This window comes from Rhinatrema bivittatum, chromosome 4, assembly GCF_901001135.1.
Source record: "Rhinatrema bivittatum chromosome 4, aRhiBiv1.1, whole genome shotgun sequence".
Lineage (NCBI taxonomy): Eukaryota > Metazoa > Chordata > Amphibia > Gymnophiona > Rhinatrematidae > Rhinatrema > Rhinatrema bivittatum.
The window spans coordinates 418,782,913-418,798,321 of NC_042618.1; the positions used below are offsets into that span (position 1 = coordinate 418,782,913).

The window sequence follows — 15,409 nt, forward strand, 5'->3', positions numbered from 1 at the left end:
TGTAAAGGTCTGCATCATATCTCCCCTATCTTTCCTTTCCTCCAGGGTATACATATTCAGGTCCTCAATCTCATTTCATATATTTTTGATGCAGACCCCCCACTATTTTGATTGCCTTTCTCTGGGCTACTTACATCTTGTTTTTATCTCTTTTGAGATACGCTCTCTCTCATGAATATATATCCTGTTAAAGTCTCTTGCCAACCAATCAACTTTTGAACAAGTTGCCAAGTGATGAGGCAACCATACTGCCAATCAGTGGCTGAGACACATATTCTGCTGTTGTGCTGCTGCTCATGTGCTCACATACAAATACATTTTAAAAGCCCTGTGTGCGTGAATTACAGGGGTTACGCATGTGGCTGGGCCTTGCGTGTGCTGCACGCATTTTCAGAAAGACCGGCCACATGCGTAACCCCCGTTACACGTTGAAGTACCAGGCCTTTCAAAAGGGGCGGGCCGGGCAGCGTGTTCTGGGCGGGGGGGACCAGCTGGGACAGCGCCATTAGTCGTTGCCGGCATGCGGGGTTTACTGCTGTTCCCAAGGAGCAGTAAGTATAAAAATAAAAAAAATTGGGGCTAGGTTGGATTAGGGGAGGAGAGGAGAGGAGAGGAGAAGGGAAGAGGGAGGAAGGATAGGATTATGGTTAAGGTTGTTCCCTCCCAGTCCGCTCCTTAATTGGAGCGGACTGGGAGGGAACTGAGAATAAGGGTGATCATGTTGCCACGTGTAATTTGAAATTATCCCCTTGCGCGCATGTGTGGGTGGCCTGTGACTCGTGCGCAGGGGGTGAGACCGCACCTTTAATACTGTGTACAATTCTGGTCGCCGCATCTCAAAAAAGATATAGTTGTGATGGAGAAGGTACAGAGAAGGGCAACCAAAATGATAAAGGGAATGGAACAGCTCTCCTATGAGGAAAGACTAAAGAGGTTAGGATTTTTCAGCTTGGAGAAGAGACGGCTGAGGGGGGATATGATAGAGGTGTTTAAAATCATGAGAGGTCTAGAATGGGTAGATGTGAATCGGTTATTTACTCTTTCGGATAATAGAAAGACTAGGGGGCACTCCATGAAGTTAGCATGTGGCACATTTAAAACTAATCGGAGAAAGTTCTTTTTCACTCAGCGCACAATTAAACTCTGGAATTTGTTGCCAGAGGATGTGGTTAGTGCAATTAGTGTAGCTGTGTTTAAAAAAGGATTGGATAAGTTCTTGGAGGAGAAGTCCATTACCTGCTATTAATTAAGTTGACTTAGAAAATAGCCACTGCTATTACTAGCAACAGTAACATGGAACAGACTTAGTGTTTGGGTACTTGCCAGGTTCTTATGGCCTGGATTGGCCACTGTTGTAAACAGGATGCTGGACTGATGGACCCTTGATCTGACCCAGTATGGCATGTTCTTATGTTCTTAAAACAAATCGGAGAAAATTATTTTTCACTCAATGCACAATTAAACTCTGGAAGTCATTGCTGGAGGATGTGGTTGAGGCGGTTAGAGTAGCTGGGTTTAAAAATGGTTTGGACAAGTTCCTGGAGAAGTCTATAAACTGTTATTAACTAAGTAGTTTTAGGGAATAGCCATTACTTATCACTGCGAGATAGCAGCATGGGATCTATTTATATATATATTATATCGACGGTGCTTGAGATCAAAAAGCATCCACCTCAAACCTTCCTGAAAACCACCATCCAATTCAGGAAACCCTGCTCCCTAGACCTACTCAGGGAGCAACTCTCCAAGGAATTAACTCATCTTGACCTCACAGACGCAATCGCGGCTACCACCTCATGGATCAATATCACCAATAATATCGCCGACCAAATCTGCCCAACCACCTCTAAAGTGCTACAACCGTCCCCGGACAACAGTAAAACCATGGTTCACCCCGGAACTGAAGCCCATTAAACAAGAACTAAGATGTAAAGAACAAAGCTGGAAGAAAAACTCTTCCACCATGACGCAAGCCATCTACAAATCCCTCCTCAACACCTACAGGAACGCCATCCTCAGAACAAAAAAACATTTTTACTCTAAAAAAATCCACAACTTCATCTTTGATTCGAAGGCACTTTTCTCATATGTATCAACACTCACCAAACCTTCCCCTCCCATTATCCCAGATAAACAAGCACTCAATAAAGCCAGTGAACTGGCCAATTATTTCAAGAAAAAAATCTCCAACCTGACCGACCCTCTTACAACTCTCAACCTCCCGTCTATTCACTCTCTTGTGATCCTGCCACAACAAACCTCAAGTCTGGAATCCTTTGAGCCCACTTCTTCTCTTGAAATAGAAAATATTCTTAGGAAACTCAAACCTTCCTCCCACCCGTCGGACCCACTACTGACGAACCTTCTCATCTCCATCCCGAATACCATTTCTAAACCAATTGCAGAAATCATAAACATCTCTTTAAAACAAGGCATTGTACCTAACCAATTATAACTGGCAATTCTCAAACCTCTACTAAAAAAACCAAATTTATCACCAACGGACCCAGCTAACTTCCGCCCCATAGCCAACTTACCTCTGATTGCCAAACTGATGGAGAAAGTAGTTAACAAACAACTCTCGGAATACCTTGAAGAAAACAACATTCTCGCCCCGACTCAGTACGGATTCCGAAAATCTCTAAACACTGAATCCCTCCTTTTATCACTCACGGACACCATCCTCTTAAACCTAAAGAAAAAACAATCCTACCTTCTGGTTCTTTTAAACCTGTCCGCATCTTTCGACATGGTTAAACACACAACTCTTATAGAATGTCTAGCAAACATAGGCATCAAAGGTTCTGCACTTAGCTGGTTCAAGTCCTTCTTATGCAACAAGTTCTTTAAAGTTAGGATAAACAATAAAGAATCTCAACCCGTCCTCTCTGACCAGGGAGTCCCCCAAGGACCCTCCCTCTCACTCACTCTCTTCAACAACTACCTGCTCCCACTCAGCCAATTACTCACAAATCTAAAGTTAACCCACTACCTCTATGCAGACGATGTTCAAATTCTCATCCCAATCACAGAATCCCTTCACAAAACCATGACCCACTGGAATGACTGCCTTCAGGCAATTAAGCGCCTACTCTCCAGCCTTAACCTAGTCCTCAATTCCAACAAAACAGAGATGCTCATCATCTCTCAAGACCACAATCATGCCCTCCTCAACCCACCAAGCTCTTCTCAACCAACATCCCTAAACCCTAACCTATCACCGTTTGTTAGGGACCTAAGAGCCTGGCTGGACAACCAGCTAAACCTAAAAAAATTTATAAACAACACCACAAAGGAGTGCTTTTACAAACTGCAAATCCTCAGAAAGCTAAAACCACTCCTCCACTTCAATGACTTCCAACTGGTGCTACAATCAATCATTCTATCTAAGATCGATTATTGTAACTCCCTACTGCTTGGACTCCCCGCCACCACCATCAAACCTCTACAGATGGATCAGAACACCGCCGCTAGAATCCTCACCAGCTCCAGTAAAAGAGAACACATCACCCCCATCCTCCGTACCTTACATTGGCTGCCCATCAAATATAGGATCCTCTTTAAAGTTCTCACAATTATACATAAAGCGACACACAACCTCTCTCCCCTCAAATTAAGCATTCAGTTGAAACCTCACACCTCTTCCAGACCCATCAGAAGTGCATACAAAGGCACACTGTATGCCCCCCCAGCGAAAACAGCACTAAGGAAGCGGGTCCTATCTACAGCAGGTCCCCATCACTGGAACTCGCTCCCCCCGGACCTACGACTTGAAACATGCCCCTCGGCTTTCAATAAAAAACTAAAAACTTGGCTTTTCACCCAAGCCTTCCCGGACTCCTAACCTTGGCCTGGGTTTAAATCAGTCCTGTGGCCTTGGCTCAATATCAGTCTTGCCCTTTCCGCACTTTACTCACACTTATCCTTGGACCTTTGGTTTAACAAAAGTCTTATTCAGTTCCTCATGTACACTCACCCATTGTAATTGTGCATACAATAATCCAATTTATGTAACTTTACCAGTGCACGATACCCTCTTCTTTCAATTGTATAAACTCTCCCATCAAGTTCCCTGTCCCAGTCCCCTGGACCATATCATATCATAGACTGTTCATTTTAAGTTCCTTGTACCAGTTCTTGCATTCACTTGTTTTTATGTGCTAGCTGTATCAGTTCTTGTATTCACTTGTTTCATGTACTGCCTTTGAGCGAAGTTGTAGTTTCTTGTAAACTGGGGTAATCTGTATCACATACAGGAACTTCGGTATATAAAAGTTAAAAAAAATAAAAATAAAAATAAATATTTACTGTTTGGGATCTTGTCAGATACTTGTGAACTGAATTGGCCACTGTTGAAAACAGGATACTGGACTTGATGGACCCTTGGTTTGACCTATTATGGTAATTCTTATGTTCTTATTTATGTAGTAAGGTGCAAGAGTTGTGGTATATGCTGAAATAATGAATGGCAGTGGTCAGGCACTCTAAAATATATCTCTTTGGTGAAAGCTACAGCCCAGATAGAACACAGAAACTTGATTATAAAAAAAACAAAAACATACTGCTCAGCTTTACAATCCCTGCTTCTCCCTCATAGATCCCCTGTGTTTGTCCCCATGCTTTCTTGAATTCAGCTACTGTCCTTGTCAACACCACTTCCACTGGGAGGCTATTCCATGCATCCAACCCTCTCTGAAAAGAAATATTTTCATAGATTACTCCTCAGTTTTTCCCCTTTCTCTGCATCCCATCATTCCTTAATTCAGAGTCTCCTTTCCATTGAAAGACGCCCGACTCTTTTGCATGGATACTTCTGATGTATTTTTTTAAATGTCTCTATTATATCTCCTCTATTTCACCTTTCCTCTAAAGTGTACCTATTTAGATCTTTAAATCTGTCCCCATACACTTAGAACAAAGACCATTGACAATTTTAGTAGCCACTCTCTAGACCTACTCTAACCTGTTTATATCCTTTTGAAGGTGCAGCCTTTAGAAATGTGTACATTTGGAATATTGTGTATATGAGGTCTCACCAGAAACTTTTACAGGGGGAATATCACTTCCTTTTTTCTGCTAACCTTTCATCTCTATATGCACCCAAGCATCTTTCTGGCTTTTGTCATTATTTTATAAAGCTTGAGATCATCAGATGCAATCACCCACAGATCTGGCTCTTGTTTCATGCATAGAATTTCATTTCCATGGGTTTTGGCAGTCCAAGTGTCTGACTCTGCACTTTTTTAGCATTAAATGTTAGCTTTAAACAGTAACACCCAAAAGAGTACCTGGCTAATATTTATACATTCTGGTGTGTGCAGGTAGGTGGGTTTGTTATTGTAGGCCTGCAGTAATTGAGGTAATTTTCAAAATATAGATATTTATGGGTTTATTCAAATGACCCAAGGGGATAGACTCAGGAACAATGTCAGAAAATATTTCTTCATGGAAATAGTGGTGGATTTATTTATTTTATTTATTTATCGAGTTTTATATACCGTCGTTCGGTTTCGCCATCACAACGGTTTACAAAGATGTATGGAATGCCCTCCCAGAAGAGGTGTTGAAGACAAGAACGGTACAGGAATTCAAAAGGTCACAAACAATGTGGATTCCTAAATGCTAGAGGATGGAAATGAAGAAATTGGTATATTATGTTAACTATAAGTGTAACATTTCTGCATGAGGGTAACTTGCATGGAGCAGCAGTTACTACCCTAAGCAATTTGCTGGGCAGATTGGATCACGGCTGGCTTTTAGGGTATGTAGCCTGTGGTTGCACAAGGTGCCTTCACTAGGGGCACCAGCACCCCACCCCCACCTCTCCAGTGTAGCCAGAGCCATAATTGCTGCCTCCCTTACTGATAGCACCCATGAAGTCAGTGGTATAGCCACAGGTGGGCTGTGGCCAACCCAATTTGGGCTCAGGGCCACTCAAATCTGATATACTCCAAAGGCGGAGTTAGCAATCTGTTGTATTCTGTTGCAAGGAGTAAGCAACTGTTGTGATATCTGTTAATAATGAGCTCCTAAGAAGGAGGAGTTAACAATCTGTTATGCTGATGGGAGGAGCAAGCAGATGGAATCTGTACTAGTAGACTGCGGAGTAGCAATCTGTAGCATTAGATATAATTGTGGGTGAATCCCTGGGCCGGTGACAGATGACCACGCCCTCAGGAGGGTATCCCGAGAGGGACCACCGGCTAGGCTTGAATATGGAGACAGACATACATAGTTCTTTTATTAAACAGGATTTTAGAAACCACCAGAGGTGGCAGTAGTGAGCTGTTATGCCTGGCAGGGCTGTAGTCCCTCAGGTACTGGAACAGCGATCCAGGATGGCTGAGCTGTTGAGAAACTGTAGAACGTGAGTAGGCAGAGTAGACAAGGTTCATGAACAGAACTAGATGACAAAACTCACATAAGGTCTCAAGGAAGCTCAGGAGCTGGAAAGGTTTAGGCCTTCGAGGAGCGAGTACCTGGTTTCAGGGAAAGCTCTGAGAGAGCGATGGTAACTCACAATTGTTTGTAGTAGCGATGTTTTCCAGGCAGTAGAGAATCTTCAGAATGTCCAGGAACATGGGCCCTTGAGGAGCGAGTACCGGTTCCTATCTGTAATCTGAAAGGTAAAGAGAGAGCGAGGCCCCCGAGGAGCGGGTACCTCTGGTAAGTCCGAGGAGACAGAGTAGCTTGGGTAGCGTAGCCGAAGCAATCCCCTTGCTAACCCAATTCAATAGTGGAAATAGAGTCCTTTAAATATTGGAAGCGGATGACGTCATCTCAGGGGGACGCTCCTGAGGTTCGCGCCCTTGCTGGTACTTCAGTCAGAGCATGCGCGTGTGCCCTAGGTTTTCAGGCAAACATGGCGGATCTGCAACATCGAGCCGGTCCGGGGACGCCGGAGGGAGACAGCATAGAGACGCCGTGGCAGCCAGCCTTCCATCAGACCCGGAGGGAGTCACCACAGAGGTAAAGAGGGTGGAGAGAGGGCGTCGAGCAGCGATGGACGCAACAAAATCAGAGCTACCCAGTGGCTGAAAAAGAGGCCCTGCAGCGGGGCCGCCACAGACCTCATCCCACCCAAGAAGAGGCTGAGAGGAGGCCCTGGTAAGAGTGTGTTTGTGTATATGTGTGTTAAAATGAGATCCTATGTGCTGAGGCGGCTCAAGGCAATCTGGTGCCTGAGGCAAGGGATGAGATGGCGCCCCCATCTGCCTCTCTCTCTTTTCCACACATATGTGCTTACACAGATATACACTCATTCATTTCTCTCCCTCTTCCATACACACATGCACTTTCATTGTTTCTTCTCACCTCGATTCACTAATGACACAAATTCCTTTGAAGTAATGCCCAGAGATGTCCTATATTCAATCTTACAAGGCTCCTGAAGAGGTGGCATTGACTCAGGGCAATGCCAAATTCGAAAACCAACAGGGTTCTTCGACCAAGCATTTACAAAGATTTCTCGGGACTATGCTTTGGGGGATCTCAGGACAGATAGGTGGGAGCCCTGCAACAAGTCAAGGGTGCCCAACTACCCCACTGAGAAAGAAATCAGGTGGCCAAGTGCCCCCTTCCCAAAACTCAAAAACGTTATTTCACGCGGCAGCAATGTTGCATACCAAGCCACTTTGCTTCCAGCTCGTGGTCGTCCAAGGCATTAATGAATAACGTGATCGCCCTGCCATATACCACCTCCTTCTTCCTTTACAAGCATCTATCTACATATGTATATAAAAATAAAGGATTTCAAATTTGCAAAGGGTAATTATGAGAAATATTCACAAGACAAAATCATCCCATAAACACTGCAGGCTAACAAGAAGTTTCCTCTTAGCTTTCATTAGGAAAGCTGCAAGGAACAAGTTTGTGCCCTATGGTTGAGATTATAAAGATGGTGCAGTAATAGAGTTAAGCACTTGTATGGATGGGCTGTAATTTTTTTTTCTTCCTTCACGTTTCTAATAATAATTTAAAAAAAAAAAAAAAAATGAACCCGCTGAGTTTTCCCCGAGTCTCCTGGTGTCGGGGTGGGGAAGTGGACAGATACCAGCTCAGCAAGCAGCTTTCTCCTGCCATCAACCCAAGTGGTATGCACCCTCCGACCCTGCCCCCTTTCAGCCCATTACCTAGTGTGGGTGGTGCAAGGGGCTGCTTGGTTTTGCCCTCATTAAAGTTGGTGCTCAGTCACCCTTTTCTGTCCACATGGGAGGGTAATGGCTGGGTGGTTGCTACGGATGTCTTGTAACCAGGACGTGCTAGCACGCCCCAGACCTGCCCCCTTGATTCACTCATTCGGAGTGAATGAGTAATAGGATAGGAGTAAGAGAATATTGCATTAGGGGGTGGATTAGCACCTATTTATCCCGCGTCCGACTGCAGGATAAACAGTGCGCTCGGCTGAGTGCACTGTATTGCATCGGCCCCTATGTGTGTGAAAGTGAGAACTGTGTGCATGTGTGTGTGAGGAAGCAAGTGTATGTGTGAGTGAAAATGAGTCTGTGTGTGAAGGAGCTTGTGAGAACCTGTATGTGTGTGTAAGAGGGAGCATGTGAGAGACTTACAGCCTGTGTATGAGAGAGAGCATGTGAGAGTGAAAGCCTGTGTGTGGGCGAGAGAGCCGGAATGTGTGTGTGTGTGTTTGTGCATGCATGTGTGTGAGGGTTCCTTTATGGGAGAGAGAACCTGTGACAGTGAAAGTGTTTATGTGTGTGAGGGAGCCTATGTGGGAGAAAGAGCCTGTGAGAGTGAAAATGTGTGTGGGGGGTGGGGGGCAGGGAGCCTGTGTATGTGGGAAGGAGACCCTTGGAAAAGAATTAGGAGAAAGAAGAGGAAAGCAGGAAAGAGACCAAGACCAGACCAGAAAGGCAGAAAAAAAAGCATTTTATTTCAATTTCAGTGACTGAAATATGTCAGCTTTGGGAATGTGCATCTCTGATATGTTAATATTTTGCACACTATAATAGGAAATTAATATGTTTTCTTCAGTGTTGCACTGCATTCAAAGCCTGGCTTCCTGGGATTTCCATTTGCTTTTGTTTGTATGTTTCTACTTCTAGTTACATGTTCTGCCTGTGTGTGTTCAAGGTGAAGGATTCTGCAGGTGTGCAGGCATGTGTAGAAGTCTGGCTTGTTCTGTTTTCCCAGTAGGAGGCGTATTGGTGTTCTAGGGCCTGGCATAATATTTGCAGTGGTACCTTTTCATAGGTAATGTTTTTGTTTGAGTCCTAGGAATCAGTACTGTTATGGTATGGAACATTTGCTATGTAGATTGTAAATTAATTTTTTGTTGGGTTTTGTTTTACTTCACAAAGTGCCTGGTACTGGAGGGAGTTGCTTTTACTAAGGCGAGTCAGGAATTGACCTGTTTTCAGAAGGGGAAACTTACTACTTCTGTACTGCACCCATTGTTGTAGGAGTTAGAAGCAGTGTGCATTTATAGAACTTGAAATGCAGGATTTATATTGGGATTCTGTCCAATCCTGTATTGATCCCAGATTTCACTGGTGTTGTCTAATTTTCCAGAGATGGGGTGAACATGATGGCACCAACAATGGTAAAAGCGTAAATTTATCACTGACGGAGTAAGATTGTATAGGGATTGTGCTGTGGGAGAGGGAAGAGATCTCTAAGAGGCTGCAGGAAATGGTTCAAGTGAAGCCAATATTTTTTGGGCGAGGGAGGGGCATGCACCAATTTCAGTTTTTGCACAGGACCCCGGTCGGCCCAAAGCTGGCCCTGGACTAGATAGACTATCTGGATCTTTATCTTCCGTCATTTACTATGAGTATAAAGCTCCGGATAAACTATGCGCTTTGCGAACATTATCTTATGAATTTAATACACTATGACAGCACTCCCCAGCAACTCTCTTTAGTCTGGGCCCTGATTTCCATTTAAAAACAACCACTAAAAGAATACGGTTGTGCACATTGCATCTCCATACATAGGCAGGGACATTAGGAGTTGCCCACCAGGACTCAGACATACCAATAAAAGGGAAGAAGGGAGCAATCTGAGCCGATCAGACGGACATGCCCCTGGCGGTATCGCCTGGTTTTGCGGCGGTGCAAAAGAGCAGGGCGCGGGAAGAGTTGTGTATCCTGCAGACGGCGTCGGACGAGCAGCCATGCCCCGAACGCACGGGCTCCGGACTCTGAGCAGGGCTGGCGCGAGCTCCCTCCTATCTTTCCCGCCCAGGGGCCGGCCTCCATGCGCGCGCGCGTGCACAGCTGGCCGTTTGCCAGCGCCTCGCGCTCCCGTGCCGGAGTATCTGTGGTGCCAGCCGCGAGCCGCGCTCAATGTGAGTGAATGGCCGGGCGCAGGAGGAGCGAGCCCGACACCGACACGGGCACCGGCGCGGCCCGAGAGCCCAGCTCGAGTAAGGAGTAGCCGAGGGCTGCCAGGTTACCGGGGGCGGAGGGGGACACTGCGGGGTCGGTAGGCAGGCTGCCGTATGGATGCTTCAGCGCTATAGTGAGGATAGGGGAGCAGCGCAGCGTGGATGCTGCAGCGGTATGGTGGCGGGCTGTTGGGTCGGGGGCTGCGTACAGTGCGAATGCTGCAGCACTGTAGTCGAGGAGGGGGCACTGCAGCCGTAGTGCGAAGGGGTTTGCGCCCCCCCTCCCCGCAGCTTTCTTTTTCATTCATCCGGGAGCTGTAATGTCAGCCTGGAGGAGGAAGTGAAGTTTCAGCCGCCCTAACGGAACTTTTTCTGCTGAATAAAGCTCCCCCCCCCCCCCTCCCGGGATGGGGAGTTGAAGGTGCCTTTCGGGGCTTGTCCGCCGGATTCGGTCCCCCGTGGATCCAGCCATGGCTAGGGGCATGTCCGCAATAGAGAGGACAGAGGGCTGGCTTCAGCTTCTCCCGATTTGTTTAAGGCGGTTGCGATGTCCGGAGCCTAGGATGGGGGGCGGGGGCGTTTGGTTTTATAGAGACCCCCGATTCTCCTTAGTAGCCCCAAATCCTGGGCTGAAGTTAGGTGGGAGCTGCTGGCAGGTGTTCTGGACAGGAGATATTCTCCCCAGTCTTAGATTTGGGTCTTGAATCCTCGCAGCTGAATAGGTACTTGATCTGCAAAGAATGTGCAGATGACCTGCGGGCACAGCTAGATGGGGAGAAGGGGAGCGAATGGCAAAGTCTGTCCAGCTTTGATCTGCTGTCCCACAGCTACCTTTAGCCGGAACCACCTTTTCTTTGGTTTCACTTGGGCAATGAATACGAGATCTTTCATTTTCCGACTTGAATGTGCCTGATCATCGGTAAAACCCTCTTGTACTTTTCTTCCAGACTCCCCGGGTTCCACTTCTAGGATGCCCGAGGACAGCTCTGCCAGGCTGAGTCCACAGGGCATCGCCTATAAGGACCTTCCGCACCTGACAAATGCCGATGGACAGTATCTGTTCTGCCGATATTGGAAACCGCAGACCTCACCAAGGTAAATTATTTGAAATAGATCATTTCAGTATTGCTGGCAGCAAAACAACAAAGCCATGCTATTTATGAAAAGAAAACGACTTCTGATCTTTGTATTGTTTTCTTTGTATATAGAATTTAATTAGATAAAATGTGTGCTCATGCATTTTTCCTGTAATGTATTTAGTGATGCATGTGTTATATTCCTATGCTAATTTTCATGCAAAGTCGTGTTATACCTTTAACCTTCAGAAACATCTTATTTCTTAATATAAACCGATTCAGTTGGGCACCTGTTTTCTTTGTGCCATGGGGTGACAGTAAGAGCATATAATCAATCTGTCTGACTGAGTCTCCTTCCTGGAGAACTCCTTTCTCAGAGATGTGTGCCAAATCCAGCGTCTGACATTGTTCCTATGATAGAATACATCATTGTAGGATTTGTTGGCTCTATGGGTTGATATCAAATTGTTGAAATCTGTTATTTCCTTCCACCTCCTGGGTGACAGCTCTGATCAGCACCAGAGAGCACTTCTTGGAGAGGAAGGAGTGCTTTACACTTTTTATTGGACATTCAGTGCAAGTAAAGGCAATTTTAAATTAAACCAATTTTACAATGAATATTTTCTGTTACAATGAAATCATAGCAGAGAACTGACTTTAGTGACCTGTCCACTCAGAATTATCTTACTAGCAAACTGAACTGTATCAAATACTATTCAATACATACATTTATAAAGAAATACAATAGGATCCTGGCAAGTAGTGACTTCTGTATGTATTTGGTAAAAAAAAAAAAGTAACTGTGATAGCTTTGGGTAAGGTTTCCCTTATACTTTATTTATGTGTCCCTTGCTTTTGAGTTGCTCTTACTGGTTAATCACTGGTTTCCATGGTTCAGAGCCATGCTGACAGATAAGTACATAAGATCCAAGTTCTGTTCCCAAAGCCAGAGGCATGGGACTCCACAGTAATGTTTGCTATTGGAGACTTAAAAGGAATTTTGTTCTTTGAAAAGGAAAAAGTGTCTCTTAGTGTTATTTCCTGGCTGGTGCTGTCTGCAGAATTCCCACAGCAGAGGCTGGGAAGCCGATGTGTCAAACTCTCATTGAAGGTTGCATTTCACAAGAGATTCTTCCTATAAAGAGAGGGTTCACCACTACTCTTTGGATCCTCCATGTGTTTGTGTTCTGTATTCAAAGGTCCTTACTTCCTTGAGACAAGCTGATTTAGCAAAGTAGGAAAATGTGTTCTTGATCTTTCAGTTTCTTTAGATCGTCTGAAAAGTGAACAGGGTAAAACAGTCTGGATAAAAATGAAATAAAAGTCAACAAACTGGAGGTGACACCCTTAAACTAGGCAGAGTTAGTACATTTGTGACTAGCACTGACCTGATAAAGAGGTGTAGCTCTAGAAAGCTCACCAGAAATGCATAAACGGGCCAAGCGCACTGGTTAACCTGTGGTTGGACGCACTTTTTGGATGCGCGTCCACAACCCCTTATGCAATAAGGGGATTAGCGTGTCAAAACGCATGTCGAACCCCTTGGGAAGCTAATAGTGCTCATCACATGTGCAAAAAAAAAATGCGCATCTGAAGAGCACATTTTCACCCTCAGAAATTAACGACTGCCCTGGAGCAGGCGTTAAGTTTTGAGGAGTCTCTAAAGTTGACAGAAAAGCAGAAAATACTGCTAGTATGTAGTTCCTCTGACTTAATATTGTGACAATATTAAGTCGGAGGAACTGAAAAAGGAGTTAGGTAAATCAAGTTTTTTTAACAAGTGTTTCGGCGGTGCTCCTAAAATTGAGCATCCATTTTTCTAACCCGCTAACAGCCACCTTTCCTGGGTGCTTGCTGCCGAGCATGTGCTAGGGGCACACAATTTCCCCTAGCGCCTCCTTTTTACTGCAGCAGTCCATTTGCATATTGCATCAGGCACCCTGGAGAAGTCGATTGGTGTATGTTAGATGAGCTGGCGCTCATGATTGAGCGCCCATTTTCCATTCGCCAATATTGCATCGGCCTGTAAGTTAAAGTAAAAGGTCTTGCCTACAGCTTGTTTCTTGATCCTTATTTCTATATATTCAAGTAGACTAACATGACAAGCAGAGGACTGTTTCACAAACAAGAAAGAAACCTGAACTACTATGCAGTTTTGGCAGCAAATAAAATATTTTCTCAGTTGGCTAAAGATAGAAACAAAATGAACTTCTGTGAAAAAAAAAAACTTGGCTGCCATCACATTAATTGATCATTAAAACAGCTTTCAGCTTTGTCATCCCAAAAATGGATTGTGTGAAATGCTTCTCAGCTGGAGTACAGTGCTACTTTATATTGTTATTCAGTGTTAGGAAGCACAAGGAATTTTTTAAAGTATATTTTGCTCAGTATTGTGGGGTCAATATGCACCAGAAATGTGTGTGTTCTCTCTTGAGTGCTGCTCTTACTCTTCTGGAACCCATGAAGGGCCCCCCTGTCTTTGAACTGTTCTCAGATCCCAAGTGTTAGAGACGTAGCCTTGGGAATATGTTGTTAAATAGCTTTAAATTTAGAAGATGGTTTGCTTTCTAAGGCGGTAGAGCACTAAGGGGCTGATGCAAAACAGTGTGCTCAGCTGAGCGCACTGTTTAACCCATGGTTGGACGTGAGATTGGGATGAGCGTCCACAGCCCCTTATGCTATAAGGGAATTAGCGCGTCCAACCCTCAGCGCGTTATTCTCCCCGATCTAAAAAAAAAAAAAGTGCGCCCATCCCACACATTTTTACGCTCAGAAATTAATGCCTGCCCAGAGCAGACGTGAATTTCTGAAGGAGCCCAAAAAAGTTGAATACTGCTTTTCTGTACATTCTCTGACTTAATATCTCCACAGTATTAGAATGGTGAGGAATGGAAATAAACCCATGACCCCTGGATTCAAAGTTCAGTATTGCATTAACAAAGCTGGGAAGTGGACAAAAGACCATTAGAGAGATTTTTTGTACCAATCTTTTCCATCTATCATTCCAAAAGCTGACAGATCCTGTTCTATGTCAGTATTTATCCAATTTTGTTTCAAGCAAATTTAAGTTATCAGTGTTTTACATAATAACATAAGAAATGCCATGCTGGGTCAGACCCATGGTCCATCAAACCCAGAATTCTATCTCCAACAGTGTCCAGTCCAGATCACTTGGAAGTATCTGTCAGATTTTATTGGGGAGATCCATTTCCTATTACTCATTCCCAGAAGTAAGAAATGATAATTCCCATATCTACCTGGCTAATAACTGTTAATGGATCTATCCTCCAGAAACTTGTTCTAACCTATTTTAAACTCACCTGTACTAAGAGCCTAGGCTGCAGTTTCTCAAAATTCAGAGGAATTACTATAGCCCTGTGCAAAAATGTATAGTAAGGCATTTGTCATGAAAAGAAAGTTGAAGCATATGTGCTAAATTATGGTACATTTTTAATTACTCACAAAAAGGTTTCCATAATCAAATGCACCACTTTTATAGCTACCAATACAACAGCACTTGATGCATCTTCCTTCTTTCAAGCAGTACTATAGCATTTATCAGGATTTGGTACAAAGACCATTGTCAAAATACCTTTGCCATTTGGTCACAAACATTTTACCTTTATGGCATTAAGGTTATTATTAACTCCACTGTATTTGCTCCATAGAATATGTAGCAATCAGTGGCTTGAAGCAGAAGCATGAATTTCTTATTGATATGCCCCTGAAGCAGAAATCTAAAACATTTGTCAGGCATTAATACAGAAGAGAAGTAGCTTTTCATTTATTTTATCTGCATTTTTTAAAAATGACCGTTAACATTGCTGGGCCTCTTATTATATATGACCTTAATAAATATATATGTATATATAATAATGGATAGCTGGCCTGCTGTTGCCAATCAACCAGCTTTGGAGCCAGTTGCTAAGCAATGAGGCAACAGCACTGCCAGTCAGTGGCTCAGACATACACCCTTTCTCAGATATAC

General features: G+C 44.2%; 1 protein-coding gene across 2 annotated transcripts in view; it reads left to right on the top strand.

Annotated features, from left to right (window-relative positions):
* The first annotated feature begins 10,250 nt into the window (after positions 1-10,250).
* MGLL (monoglyceride lipase) overlaps positions 10,251-15,409 on the top strand; it is a 263,894-nt gene continuing 258,735 nt past the window's right edge. For both annotated transcript variants that reach the window (XM_029601313.1, XM_029601314.1), the window contains exons 1-2: positions 10,251-10,384; positions 11,293-11,440. In XM_029601313.1, the coding sequence (XP_029457173.1) occupies positions 10,315-10,384; positions 11,293-11,440 (218 nt within the window). In that variant the 5' untranslated portion in view covers positions 10,251-10,314. The remainder of the gene's footprint in view (positions 10,385-11,292; positions 11,441-15,409) is intronic.